Source organism: Gymnogyps californianus, chromosome Z, assembly GCF_018139145.2.
Source record: "Gymnogyps californianus isolate 813 chromosome Z, ASM1813914v2, whole genome shotgun sequence".
Lineage (NCBI taxonomy): Eukaryota > Metazoa > Chordata > Aves > Accipitriformes > Cathartidae > Gymnogyps > Gymnogyps californianus.
The window spans coordinates 29,768,175-29,783,203 of NC_059500.1; the positions used below are offsets into that span (position 1 = coordinate 29,768,175).

General features: G+C 46.3%; 1 protein-coding gene across 5 annotated transcripts in view; it reads right to left on the minus strand.

Moving 5' to 3' along the window:
- The window catches only part of TRABD2A (TraB domain containing 2A), a 78,205-nt gene that overhangs the window by 16,326 nt on the left and 46,850 nt on the right, over positions 1–15,029 (minus strand). For 4 of the 5 annotated variants that reach the window (XM_050913164.1, XM_050913170.1, XM_050913165.1 and 1 more), the window contains 2 exons: positions 9,823–9,969; positions 7,465–7,639 (listed from right to left, as the gene is read on the minus strand). In XM_050913164.1, coding sequence (XP_050769121.1) covers positions 7,465–7,639; positions 9,823–9,969 — 322 coding nt within the window. The remainder of the gene's footprint in view (positions 1–7,464; positions 7,640–9,822; positions 9,970–15,029) is intronic. The other variant, XM_050913167.1, reaches the window with a different exon arrangement.

Here is a 15,029-nt window from a genome sequence, read left to right on the forward strand (position 1 = left end):
AGAAGCTGATGGTCACCAGACTGTCAGTACCTGAGCAGAAACAGCACACAGTTGTTTGACCTGGCTGATTTTGACAGTTGCGCTAATTCATTGGAACAGAGGTTTCTGCCTCTAATGCAGAAATGCAAAGCTTTCCTCATTTCATGTGTCAGAGATACCAGGAGGAGTGCCCTTCATGTGAACCCTGGGGCTTTGGATGTGGGTCCAGCCTCCACACATTATCCCCTTCGGGGGTTGTTGTTCTAATAAAACCCTGTCATTAGCATTCTGCAGACTCAAAGAGGCTACTAAGGAAAACAGTCTCAAAGCTGCTGGGTTGTAGCTGGCTTTCTCAGATTACAGAGGTACAGGCACACCTTCAGGGACTCAGCCTTTCCTCCCACCCAAAGAGGCTAAAATGATGCTGCATTCCAGAGACAGAAGCAGCAAGCAGGCAATCAGCAAGCCCTTTGCGCCCAGGGAGAAGGAAGGTGGGCCCACAAGACTCATTTAATCTGTTTTATCATTATGTTATCTTCCTGCACCCCGCCCCCCCACCCCCATTTTTGTCCTCTTCCAGGATCTGCTAAGATTCAGCTTCTTGTGGATTTTTCATGAACTTCCTCATTACACATTTCAAATCCTTTACATCAGGCATAGATAAATTTACATTCTCTGTGCACACCCACATCTCCAGTCCCAAATGTGCTGATGGCAGGTTCAAAGTTTCCATGCTGGGTTCTGAATTCCCCCTGAATTTCAAGGGAAAACTGATATCCCATTTACCTGGGCAACTTTCATATTCCCATGGCAGGTTTTTGTTTGGTTTTGGTTTACAGGTATAAACACCTACACAAGATGGACAAAGACATCCTGGGCTTAGCACTGTTGATTATTTTTACAAACACTGGTGACAGGTCCTTTCTCCAATCTTTTCTTTTCCAGAGACAATAAATCTTGTTCCTCTTGCATAATTTCCCATCCAAAAATGCCAGATGGAACAGCAAATTTCAAGAAGGAACAGCAAATATGAAAACAACATCACCTAACACACCATTCAGGACAGAGACTCAGCACAATTCTAGCTTCCCCTGGAAATCTGGTTTTTTTTTTTTTTTTTGCTTTTTATGACATAAGGGCAAGGGAAAAGGCATCAGACATGCCTGTGGATTCAATGCACTTGGCACCTAAGGCTGACACATAACTGACCAGTCCCCCACATCTCAAGAACTGCCTCAAAACCTAGAGGAGTTGGAGGAAGCCATTTGGTGGACTATTGCAGACTCTGGAGTAACCATACGTGGTAGCATGTTCTCTCTTTTACTTGTCCAGGTGGCTAAGACAATAGGTTACACACCCATCTTCAGCTCAGACAGGGTCAATTACGTTTCTACAGTGATGTCCAAATCCTTCTTCTGTGTGTTCCTGGATCACACGTCAACTATCCAAGAGTTAATTTTAGTTTAGCGAGTATCAGTTGACTCAGCTGCTGAGAGGAAGACAACTAAGATCTGGAACTCTTAGCTGGATTGCTAATTCGGATTTTGGTTCATCCATCTGCTCATTACAATTCTTTCTGGGAGGTCTTGCGGGGGGCAGGGGCGTAAAGACTGGGAAAAAAACCAGCCAGTCCTGGAGGTTTGAATCCATTCAGTCTGAGTAATGCTAAATAAACACATTCATTATTTCCTTTAGTAATTAGAAGAAATGGTAGCTGAAGAAGTTTTCACCATCATCTTTCTTTTCTTAGTGTTAATGGTAGCTTGCCAACATCCACTATACTTTAAAGCCTCAGAATGATGCTTTTTTCAGGAGCAGCAAAGAAAAAAAGAACTCTGAGAGAAAAAGGAATTTGCCAGTGTTTACAAGATTAAGAGGACCAACTTCTGAAGTTGTCACATCAGTCAGCATCTCTCAGTGAAGTCAGTCATTTCATCCACAGGGATATAAGGCATCTTAGATCCCTCTGTACTTCTTACTCATGAGCTGGCACTTTTGGAGTTTCTCAGCTGTTCAAAGAGGCAGGAGAGACTGGAGGGAATTTAAACTCGGCTCCTAGAAACTCTGGCTTCACCTGAGCCTTGCCTGTCATAATAAAGTCAGGATCTCATGCCACAAAGTATGCTTCCTCCTGCATACCCCCCCCCCCCCCTTTTCTTTTTTCTTCTCTTGTTCTTTAGCCCCTTCAACAGAAACTGTAAGTAAGCTAAAGCAAACAAGCCATGCTCATCCTGGAGCAGATGCAGAAGAAGCAAAGCCCATCTAGAGTTGAATCTGGTGAGAAACATCAAGGGAAACACGGAATGCTTCTACTGATACCTCAGCAGTAAAATGTAAACTAGATAAATGTCATCCCAGTGCTGAAGGGGACAGGAGACCTGATCACAAAGAATATGGGCAAGGCCAAGGTACTCAGTGCCATTGTCACTTTCTTTACTGCTAAAACGAGCCTTCAGGAATCTCGAGTTCCTACGACTAGAGGGAAAGTCCAGGGCAAAGAAGGTTCACCCTGGATGGAGAAGGATCAGGTTAAGCAACATTCAAACAGATCAGACATGTACAAGTTCTGACAGGATGCACCCAAAGGAACTGTGGGAGCTTGCCAATGTCACTGCAAGGCCACTCTTGATCATCTTTAAAATGTCGTGGCAATTGGGGAAGGTCCCTGAGGACTGGAAGAAAGCAAGTATCACTCCTATGTTCAAGAAGGGCAAGAAGGCGGCTCTGGGGAACTACAAACTGGTCAGCCACAACCTCTATTCCTGGGGAAGGTGATGGAGCAAATTATCCTGCAAACCATTTCCAAATGTGTTAGGGATAAGCAGATGATTGGGAGTGGTCAGTATGCATTTATGATGAGGGAATCTTGGCTCATGAAGTTCAGCAAACCTGGGCAGGAATATCTCCAGGCGCCAGGATAGGCTGGGCACCAACTGGCTGAAGAGCAGCTTGGCAGAAAAGGATGTGGCATCCTGGTGGTCATCAAGTTGACCTTGAGCCAGCAACGTGCCCTTGTGGCAAAGAAGGCAAATGGCCTCCTGGGCTGCATTAGGAGGAGCGTTGCCAGCTGGGAGGTGATCCCTCCCTGCTCCTCAGCCCTGGTGACATACATCTGGGTCCAGTGTCTAGCTCTGGGCTCCCCAGTTCAAAAGAGATGTGGACATACTGGAGAGAGTCCAGCAAAAGGCCACAAGATGATGAGCAATTAGAGCATCTGTCATACCAGGAGAGGCTGAGAGAGCTGGGACTGTTCAGCCTGGAGAAGAGAAGGCTCAGGGGGGTATAATCAATGTATAAATACCTGATAGGAGGTTGTAAAATAGATGGAGCAGAACTTTTCTCAGTGGTGCCCCATGAAAGGACAAAAGGCAATGAACACAAATTGACATACAGGAAATCCCACTTAAACATAAGAAAAAGCTTCTTTACTGTGAGAGTGGTTAAACACTAGAACAGGTTGCCCAGAGAGGTTCTGGAGACTCCATTCTTGCAGATACTCAAAACCTGACCAGGCTCAGTCCTAGGAAAACAGCTCTATATGATCCTGCTCTGAGCAGGGGGGTGGATCAGATGATCTCCAGAGGTGCCTGTCAGCCTCAACTATCCCATGATTCTGTCAAGGTTTAGCCAGCAGACAGCACCCTTGTAAAACCCATACAAGTGGTGAAACTCTCCACAGCACAGTAGGACAATGCAGCCCTCTCCACGTCAACGTGCACCTCTTAGACAAACCAGAAACCTATAGTGTTACCTAGCTGGCTGTCTATGGAATCACATGCGCCATCACTTACTTTGGCTTAGCATTCAGATCCTGAACGCTCCACTTACAGTTCAGAGAAATTAAAAATGCATATAGAAGGAAGACTGCTTGTGAAAGATTATAGCTGGCTTTGCTTCACAAGTTCGTCCACTGGCACAGGAAGTAGGTCTGGCTTCTAACTCTAGTGCCGCCATACAAAAAGGCCTGTCCACAATTAAGATAAAATCCTTACTGAACCTAGTGGAATGCCACTGACATTACTATCTCTCTCTTCCCATACTTTCCTCTAATTCCCTCAAACAGACTTATTTTGGCTTGAAACCTTCCATGTTTGCACTTTAGCCAGAAGCAAAGCTTTTTGGATAGTTTCAGCAAAATCTGTTATTTTTTAGCTCTCCACTTTTGTGCAAGCTTAAATCACTTCCAAATAAAAATAGTTCCAGAAATGAGCTCTGACTGTGAAACATTTTCAACAGAATATAAGGGGAGTTTGTCTGATCTGTTAAAATGTAGTAAAAGCATAAAATAAGCTGGATCTAATGATCGGATCTATTACAGTCCAAATTACCACATGTAATTCCATGTAAGAAATCAACATCTATAGCCATGCAGCTGTATTAAGACCTGGAAAGAGACAGGAACTTTTTTTGGACAATGTATTAAACATCTCTAAACCATATCAATCCACTTGGAATATAAAATAAATCATCAATCTTTTCTGATTTTCCCCCATTTAAAATAAAAATACAAAGAGTAGTTTAAATAACAAGAGGGGGTATTTGTAATATCACAGTCACCCACAAACCATGACCTTGTTTGGATATCATTGATGATAAAAGTGTTTTTTCAACGGTGTTTGGTTAATGGAAAAAACTGAAGTTTCCTTACAGAAAGGCTAGCCCTTTTAAAAATAAAAAAACCAGGGTGAAAAAATCTGGAAAGAAACAACTAAAAGTCTTCTCCCCCTTCTAACCTGGAGATGCTTCAATATCCTACTACCATTTTAACACAACCTCATCCTGCAGTTTATCAGCCACTGTTGGGAGATACTTTTTTCACTGGTGGCCAGAAGAGGGGAAACCACAATGCAGTGATGATTTAGTCTCATTCCTATAGCTTTTCTTTTTCTCTTCTTCTACAGCTCATTCTAGCCTGCCTTTTGTGAGCACTTTCCTGAAACCCTTTTCCAGTAATTAACAACAGTACAATACTCAAGCAATGCTCCAAACTGAACACAAGACATTTGTTCATCTTCACTGCTTGCTGGCATAAAAATAAATCTTCCACATAATTATCTATCATCACATACATCAATCTGGATAAGCAAAAGGCTAAATTAGCTTGCTGGAAAACAATAAAAGTCTGCACTCATATTTGTAATGTGCATTCAGAAAAACTCAGAACTATGTAGGAATGGATCTGTTTTCTGCATTACATCCTGTGATGTTACTTCTCATTTAGACAATTAATATGAAACAAATAAAAAAAAAGAAACCCCCACACAGTCAAACAAGGAGATAATAAGGAATTTTGCTGCTAAAAGTGGGAGGCTTGCACTGTCCTTTGAGCAGAGCTATTTGGAAGAGCAGATGAGAACAGAGGCCAGACTGGTATCAAAGCCAAAGTGTAATTAGAGACAATTTCGAAGTCAATCTAGAGTCCCCAAAGAAGACAGGGAACCTGTCTGGTTTCAAAAGTATGATGGAAAAGCACAAGAAATGCATGCCTGGTGCTTGGAGAACAAGCCATGTGCACATAAGTCACAGATATTCATACAGGCCCAAGGCTCCAGGCAGTGCTGCAGTACAGCAGTGTTGGGTGAATCCTAACTCTGCTCTACTGGAAGAGGCAATCAGGGGACAAAGAAGGGAGCAACTGGGAAAAGGAAAATAAGAGGAAGGAGGAAAGCAAGAATCCAGAAAGCCTGGGAAGGGTTTTAGGACTGTCATGAAGGTTGAGAACAAGAGAGATGGGGAAGGACAGTGATCTGTCCTGCTCTTGTAGTGCTTCTGGGCTCTGAGGCAGAGCTGTGCACACTGATGAAAATGAAGACAGTCTGGGGCAGAAGAGTGGGAAGAGAAGGAAATTGATGGGAGGGGAGACAAATGACACAAAAGCATCTTAAAGACATGTGACTTGTCCAATGCAGCTGCTGGGATGCAGTGGGTGTGTGCAAGGAGGGGAAGAGGCTCTCTTCTCTCACAGGATCTTGCTCCTGGGACAGGGCAGACTCAGAGTGACACTTGAATCCACATCCGTCCATTTTCATGGGCTGCTCATTGCTCAGTTGTGACCCAGTTACTGAAGCCTCAACATCTGTGACTAGCCTCTTGAGAGAAGACTAGCTACCTGCAACCGATGCAACTGGCACTCAGGGCTGACATGTGTTGCTCAGGAACATCAGTCCAGCAGGGACAAGTGTGATCAGAACATCAGCAGTGGACTACAGCAAAGCCCTGGTCTTACAGACAGACATGAGCAAAATCCACATAACCTATGCCTGCTTCACTGTCCTTCACGACAGAGAGCTGCACAGAGCAGGGATACTGCAGGAAGATAGCATGTGACACTCTTCGCGCATGCCTGAACAGACATTATCAGCCACCTTTCGTTACCTCCCTGTCCTCACAAGGGTCCACACAAGACCCTTCTTATGATAAGCTTGTAACCATGACTCCCTGCTGCAAGTGAGAAGATTCTCACAGACTTCAAATACCAATGCTTTAAGAGTGTTTAAGTAAACATTTTCCTTGCCTTGTCTAGATCTTCAATCCTCACTAAAGCAGTAGCCACTGACACTGGAAAACATCACATGGATCCTGACACCAGCTTCAGTTCTCCCCCCTTCCCAAGGCCCATATGGTTCATGGTGGAGGGGATGCAATACTTCTCTGGGAATTAGCACCTGCCTTTTCAAACACCAATCCTCACTTCTTCCCTTCACTGGAGCTAGAACAAGGACAGGAGTCATGGCAAACCAATTCTGTTTACACTGTCCACCCAGCCCTAGTCTGAAGTGTGGGTGTTAGCCTCACTGAGTTGGATGTGCTGGTGGATGTGCCTATAGATTCCTGCTGGTTGCTAAGAGGCAGAAAATGGAGTAGGTTTTCTGCAACTTGGCCCAATGCTCTGCTCCAAAATAGCGGCAGACGCAATTTCCTTGTAGTTGTGGAAGTGCAGTGAAACAGGTAAGGAGCTGCAGCAGGAAGAGAAAGGTGAAAGTGTGCCTTGCCTCTCCCCTTGCATTTATTGAGCCCTTACATTCACACAATTTGGCATGTTATTCATTTCAATGTGTTCTTAAAAGGTTTATTCAAGCACTGGTGCAACCTCTGACTTGCTACCTTTCATCTCAGCTCCCTGTTTCTCCTACCCTTCTGCTTTGGTTGGCCAAACCATAAACATGTATGTCTAAGAACTGTTCCTTTTGTGTCTGCACTGTAGTTGGTTCAGTATCTTTGGCTATGCATATAACAAATAAGTCTGTAACTAATAAATATTGCAATCAATGTATACACTGTGAGGTCTTTGCATACTGAAGAAAAACAGTCTCCTACACTGAAAAAGCTTTCCTACTAGGGTACAACTATCAGGGCAAAGCTGTGTTCTGTGTCCACCATGGTAAAAGTACTGACCCTTCTTTAAACAGGGGCAAGCATTTTTAAAAAGCTTCTAATGGATGTGGGAAGAATGCGTTCAGGTTGAAGGGCACCTCAATCACATACCAGCTCCAAATGCAAAGAAGAAACTCTTGTCTGGGTACTCTTCCAGCAGGTCCTTCACCCTCCTGCCCATTCGCTCATTTCGCTTGTAGATGAGCTCCTGACGGAAGTAGCTGTCTATCTCTTGGGCAGTAATGCGTTCATGGGCTGGAAGTGTAGCATTAATGAAATTTGGGACCTAAGGTAGGAAAAAAAAAAAATGTCTTCATGAAAGGGGCATTTATTTCACAAGCAGCCATCATGCACAGGCATTTTGCTCCATCACTGAATGTGGCAATCGCCTTGTCCATCAAGGCACATCCAGTAGGACAAAACCCAAAGAAAGCTAAAAAATGACTCAGCAAACTTCTAAGTGCTTCATTTCTCTCAACATATCATTTCTTAAGCCAGCCAGCTGAATTTTTTTTGATGCAAAGTCAACAAATACTCTCAGTTTGCCACACTGTAGATCCCAAATCCTGATTGCTCAGCTGAAGAAAGTAAATATTTGCCCCTGGCTATCTTTAGCTGCATACCTCTTCCTTAAATTGCCATAGGTATGACATAACTATAATGATAATTACACTCAGAGAGTTTGACTGGTATCAGAGCCCTCAGGCTGTCAAAGAATAAATGTGCAATTTGAACTAGTTAACAAAAACATCCCCAAACTTTCCAAAGAAAGAGGGCCAGATTTTGTCAGGAAAGAAAGTATTACCACCTCCAGTTCCCCTGTCCTCAAGGTATCTTTTAAAATACTGGCTTCCTCCCCTGGGGCCCCCAGGACAGCTGTGGCTGCACACTACCCTGACCTCTTGCTAGCGGAGAGAAACGTGGGTCTGGAGTTGCAGCCATCCTGGCTTCTTGACAAGTAGCTTTGGGCATTGCAGCTACAGGGACTGCTAAGGAAAGGGCCTGCAAGCAGTGGTTTCTGGGGAGCAGAGCCACTAAGCCAGGTGCTTTCCCTTGCAAGACTGCAGAGCTGAAGAGGCTCTGGAGCCACTCAGAGACTATTACTATTTCCAAAGGGTTCTTAGCCCACAGTGGGTCATCTACTGGGCAAGCAGGGGGTCAAATACAATTTACAGAGAAGTTCTGCTTAAAAACATAAGCTGATAGCATTGCAGACTATTACTACGCAGCTCCGCTGTGAGGGAGAGTGCCCTGTGGTGGAGCCCCCCATGCAAGCAAAGGGCAGGTGCTCCCCCGGAGACACGCATGTCTCAGCAAGTGCTGTTCTCTCCAAGGACTTCAAGACAACACCAGCTGTCTACAGTCTGTAACACCTCAGCAGAACAGTGATGCAGCATCTTTATGCTCTTACAGTGCTGGCCTCCTTTGAGAAGCCCTTTGAAATCTATGAATGACATGCACTGTGTAAGAGCTAAGTAGTGTTAATGACCAGGTTGCCTGCACCTGCAGGCTGAAGGATGTGCAGGACAGGAAGGTAACAACACACGCGCAAAGCTCAGTGCCAGAGAAGCAAGGGTTACCATGACAGTATTTCCAGCTCTGCAGCACTGCACTGTATATCTCAAAAGGCCATAGGAAAATGGTTATTCCACAGGAAAGCCCAGGTACCAACACCCACTTGTTCAGCACTGTGAGGCCAGAGCCTATGTTTTCATTGATATACACGAATTGCCAGGCAGTACCTCACGGACAAGAATAGAGAGGCCTGATGTCTCAGTTTGAGGTTAGCTAATCTAAGAGCCCAAACAGGCCAAATTGGTCCCTGCTGGGCATTTTCCCGTGGTTTAAAGATCAGAGCATTGCATTCCACTGTGCTGCTTAGGAAACCATCTCCATAAACCAAGTCTGTGAGGCCTCAGAAGGTTTTCTTTTCCTTAACAGTCAGTCTAAATCTACCTTTTCTTTGTTTCACTCCATTTCTCTTCTTTCGGCCTTGCCCATAGTACACAATCATAGTGATAGGGGACATTAAAAAGCTTGCAACTTGCCCAGCCTTACACAAGCGTCCAAGTCACAAGTGCATTTCTCTGTCGCTATTTGCACAAAAGAGCCTGCTGCTGCTCTCTGTTGGCGCTAAGTTCGCTCATACCTAAGCTAGCGTAATTCCACAGGATCCTTAAGAAAATAAAGGATTAACTCATAGACCTTTGACGCTAAAGCAAACACGGCACTTGTCCAAAAGGGAAAGCCAGGTGCGCCTTCGCTGCTTGCGTGCAGCAAGACAGGGGTGAGATGGTGCAGACTCCTGAGACAGGAGGCGCAGGAAAGCAGACGCCCCAAGGAGCCAGCAACGTGCCCTTGGCCCTCGCCTGTAAAGGGCCTGCCTGAGGAGAGGTGAGCGTGAGTGAGACAGGGGTTAGCACTACGGGGACATGTGCGTAGTACAAGGGCTGCAGTGGCAAGACTCACTTGAGAAGTGTCATGGTTGAAGATGATGGAGCTGAGGTCCCCACAGTTGTAATGCTTGATAAGGTCTTCTGTCGTATAGGGGATCTGGAAACTGCCTGCTCGGAGGCTCTCCTGCTGCAAGAGAGTCTGATTCAAAGCAAAGACCACCTGAGGGAGGGGGAGAGGGAGGAAAAGACAGAGTTCCTGGTGAGTTCTCATCTCGCCCCTTGAGAAGGTCACAGACATACAGCTGCCTGCCAAGGGCTCTCTGAAGCTGCTCCCTCTCCGAGCGCACCAGTCCATGTGTCACCAACCCGTGCCTCCTCCGGGTCTGCAGACAGTCACACCTCAGGTCCCATGGGCCTGCTCACAGGGAACTGACTCACCACACGTAACTCCAGGAGGTTTTGCCCATGACGTGATTAATACAGAAGATACAAAGGGGCAGACTGAAATAGGGGCAATCTTGCTCCCCTAGACGACAGTTTGCCTGACCACCATAGAGCCATAGGGCCTGACAGGCTCTTACCCCCACAGCTCCTCAGCCACCTACCTAAATTAAACATGGCTTCTCCTTGTTTGCCATTTCTTCCTCATCCACAAGGAACATTAATGCTGTCGTTTTCTGCTTTGTGTCTCCTTCTCCCACACACGCTGTTTATTTCAGGCAGGAATGGCTCTCTGGAGCAGGCCAGGGAAGGATGACGGCTGCCAGGGGACACGCCACTCTCCCTCCCTGCAGGCAAAGTCTGAGGGCAGCGGCCCTGCAGCGGCTCAGCACTCTCCCCTAGCTGACTGCCTCCGCAGGCATGGGGGCTGCGGCTGCCCACGCTCCCTCCTCCTCCTCGGCATTCACCTGGGAACGCAAACACTCCCATTCCCTTCGCCTCAAGCTGAACCAGTGTGGCTGCCACAGCTCCTACCCCCAGGGAGCCTCTCCCTTGACCGGAAAGGGAGAAGATCAGCAGAGGTCTCCTCCAGGTGTTGCTGCTTCCCCACCTCCAGCACAGCATGGCTCTCCCAGGGCAGTGGCTTCAGGGCCTGACACAGAGAGAGCTGCCGCTACAGCTGCCTCCCGCCTGGGGCAACCCACACCCCATGAGGATGACGGCCACTTAAAAGGCACAAGAGAGCAGTTTGGAGCAACACTTGACAGGGGCCTCTGGAGCCAAATAGACAATGCAGCACCTCTGTACCTCTCCCTCACTGCTCCAGCTGCTGCAGCAGGCAGCCACCGAGCCCTGGAAAGGCAGGGAGCCAAGGAAGACCTTGGGGCAGAAACTCCCCAGGCTGAGCGTGGGATGCCAGTGGGCACACCGGTGGGGCGCAGAGCTGGCTACTCGCCCGCGCAGACAGCAGCTCTCCGTCAGCATGTGCCAAGTAAAACACTGCCATCTCTCCTGAACTCAGTGCCTACTCAAGCTACTGCTGGTTTGCACACCAAGACCAGACAACTGTAACAAGCCTTCCTACTACCTACTGGCTTATTGTTTTTATTTCTAAAGGATGTAAGTTGAGAGATATTGCTGAAGTCTTGAAACACATTTCAAAAGTTACTCTTGGGAAGGTTATTTTCTAGGCTCTGGCGACTCTGCAGCCTGATGAGGGCTCTGTGTAATTAACTCCTCCTGCATATTTGCCTCAAACACCATCAAAAGCACTCTGGAACTGGAGGTATTCACCAACACCATGAAACTCACACGAGTAAGCATACTCTTAATGTACCGATATTTTATGAACCAAATCTTGGGATTACAGGACAGGGCAGATGTGGGAACAAACAGGTGCAATTTGCCCTCGCCCAGCACAACAATCCATCTCCTACAGAAAGTGCAGATCTCACCAAACCTGAAATTACGCTGTCCCCCCTACAGCTGGAGCTGCCCGTCTGCATCCAAACCACTGTGTATTTAACTGAATATGAAAGCACCATTACTTAGCATTAGTTCTGGAAGGGTGTTCATGAATAGCAACATTCACTCCCATCTCATGTTTTTAAAAAGAGCTAGAATTCACTTTGTTGGTACAAACTGCACCTGATTAAAAGAATACCTGCAGGTAGACACTCAGGAAAGTTACATCCAACTAAGTAGCACCCATCTTGCAAAGGACCTCCGTTTAATTTGGAAGTAAATTAAACAAAAACAAATTGAAACCACTTTATGTCTGAACAAAAGTTTGCATGCAGGCTGGGGTTTATTGCACTTGAAGCCATCATTTTCCATTTGTTTGGCTTCACTTCCCACACAGAGAAGCCCTAATGGATATTAATGACCAGACAAGATTCACTGAGAGACAAGCCAAATCCATGCTGAAAATGCGGGATTTCGACAGCCAGGACTGCTAGGTCATGCCAGGAAAATCTCATATGTACAATCAGTCCAGCCAAAAGCACTTCCATGAGAATGGCTTATTTTGTAAGTTACTTGACTACCATAGCAGCAACCGCTGGGACAATTTACCATTAAAGCAATATGGCCCTTTCTAGACTCTAGAGCCTCTGAAACAATGACCAGACAGTCCCTGTCCACAGAGCAGGAATAAGACCTGTGACTGTCTCCTCAGCTGGTCAGGTAGCTCTGCCTCAGTGTAGAGCAAGCACATCAAAGAGGCTTTGCAATCTTTACCATTTGATTTTCATCCGAACACAAACCAGCAGAGGGTAACCGGCTTCTGTGGAGAAAACACCAGCCTGCTGGGCGAGACGTGAGAACAAAGCAAATCTTCCTCTTCTGCTGTACTCCCACAGCCTGCACTCCTGCTGTTGTTTGCTCTGCGTGCTACCCTCTGCTCCACACACATCTCTTCCCTCCTCCCTTGCAGTGTGCTTCAGGTGAAACAGATTCAGTCTCTCCTCCAAAGAGACCTGGCCTGGACCGTACCAGCCAGGCCGAGCCACACAGGCATCTTCCTCCCTCGTGCCCACCGACTGGCCATAAGAAACTAGCACACAGTAAACTGCAAACAGCTAAATAAACCTGTCTCAAGAACAAGGTTTAAAACTGCAATCACTACCTGCAGTTATGGAGGATTACCGCATACGTTTACACAGGAATACAGGCAACTCACCCCCTCTCCCTTCATATCTCTAACCTTACTGCTAGCATGACACAAAGCTGTCCTGGTCAAGCAGCTTTGGCAGCTCTCTTGTCTTTGCTGAGAGTACATCTTTCTGGTGTAGAGGTGGGAGAGTTGATACTGGACACATGAAGAAATCTCAGGATGGCAGCAGCTGAAGGGCTTGCCTGCCCAGCTATAGAAGCACAAAAGACCTTTCACAATGACGTGGTTCATGTTTCACCTTAAAGAACAAACAAAGTGTCTAAGCTTACTGCCTAAGACTCCTACACCCCATCCCGACCACGACTGCCTGAGGACGGAGCATCCAGCAGGCTGCCATGGACCCCACAGCCCAGTCAGCAGGTTTGCATGGCACTGCATGAGGTGTTTTTCTCTGGCATGGAGGACAACAGAGGGCTCTTCCCTGCCAGGTCAGACTTCCCCATGAGCAACACCTTTCCCCATTTGGATCTAGACCTGCATCCTATCACTGTGCATAGCACCTGGGAGAGAAGTCACACAAGAACCACCTGAAGCCCACCCAGAGAGGGTACTTTCACCTTGGCATTGTGAGGGACAGAGGTGGTCTCAGCTCCTTTGATGACAGCAGCAGCAGCTCAAGTCCCTCTGCACCATTCTCAACCACAGGCCAAGCACTGGGAGCAAGAAACGTCAAGATACGACAAATGTACAGAAATCAAAAGAGCATCAATGTCATTGACAATTAGCCATCCCTAATGAGTTATGGTAACTCATGTCATCAGGCTTTGCACAGCTGGAGGGCAGGAGATGCTGTTGATGCTGTTGTCAAAAATACTCTCCACATCAGCTGGTCTGAACAGAACAGTGGCATCTGCTGGAGTGGGATCATGGCACACCTACTGAACAATTACACAGGATTACAATTTGGCATCAGTGTGTGTGTAGAGCCTCTCAAAGGAATGTGATAGCTTCTCTCCATTTCTATATCACTCGTACCTTCTTGGGGGAATTGTAATTCCCCGGCCGAAAGAGAAGGCGTGTGGGGGTAAAGAGGGAGGAGCTGTTTGCAGTACCAGGTGTTGCTTAAAGCTGTGCCCTGGTGAGAAGGTTATCTTCAGTAAATAGGAATGGATAAACACTGTCAGGATCTAAAGAGAAGGCAGATTCCTGAACCTACTGTTCTTAAAGGTTTTAATTTGCTGAGATGGGTCTTCCTCAGAGGTTGATAACTCTTATCTGTCATTATTTCTCTAAGAAAACATTAGACTAGGTGCAAAGTGATACTTAAGGAAGACCACAGCCATCAAACTCAGCAGATCGGATCGCAGTCTTGTTTACCAGATGTGAAAAGCTGAAGAAAGTCGACAGAGCATGAGAAGCAGGGACCAGATCAGCAGTTGATCTGCAACTGCTGTATTTGCTTGGCACAAATACTGCTTACCTTCCTAGCTGCCCATTCAATCCTGCAGTCTCTTCATTTCTAATAAGTCCAAGGAGTAAAGAAAACAACAGAAAACAAGGAAAGGTTGAAGAGAAATTTTCAATTTTGCTTAGAAATCAAAACCAAGAATTTGTGCTACACTGAGCTCCTCCAACAGGTGGTACAGAACATATGCATCTGTCTTCCAGATACCTCTTGCCTTGCACTTTTTTACTAATTCCAAAATCTTTCCTGTGTTGGAATCCACAGAAATCACTCCACATTCATCCTCCTTGCAAAACTATTCTTCCTTACTTCACACCTCCCCCCCAGCAACTCTACCCTACTCTGCTCCATTAAGTGTATTCATACTAGCATCAAAGCATCTCCTGAAAAGATGTATTCGGAGAACAAAAGTTACAAGTTTATTAGAAAGGGATTTTTTTCCTCCCACCTCCCATTTCCACTGTGATCTCTCTGTCTTCCCCCAACCCTCTCCCTTTTTGTACTGTGGAAAAAATCGATTAAGCTCTCTGGTATACATATTGCTGCAAGCCTCATTCTCTTCCTGGAGATTTCTTCAGCTGTCAGGAGACACTTGTCCCCTTTGCTAGCATTGTTGGAGTGGCCTGCTAGGCTAAGGGGGTGGGGAAAAGGGGGTTAGAGCCCAGCAGATGCCTTTTTTGTCAAAGACAAAAGACCCCCTGCCATCCTCTCCACTTTTCAGCACTTTCATCCACATTGGATCAAAGTGCTATTCTGCATA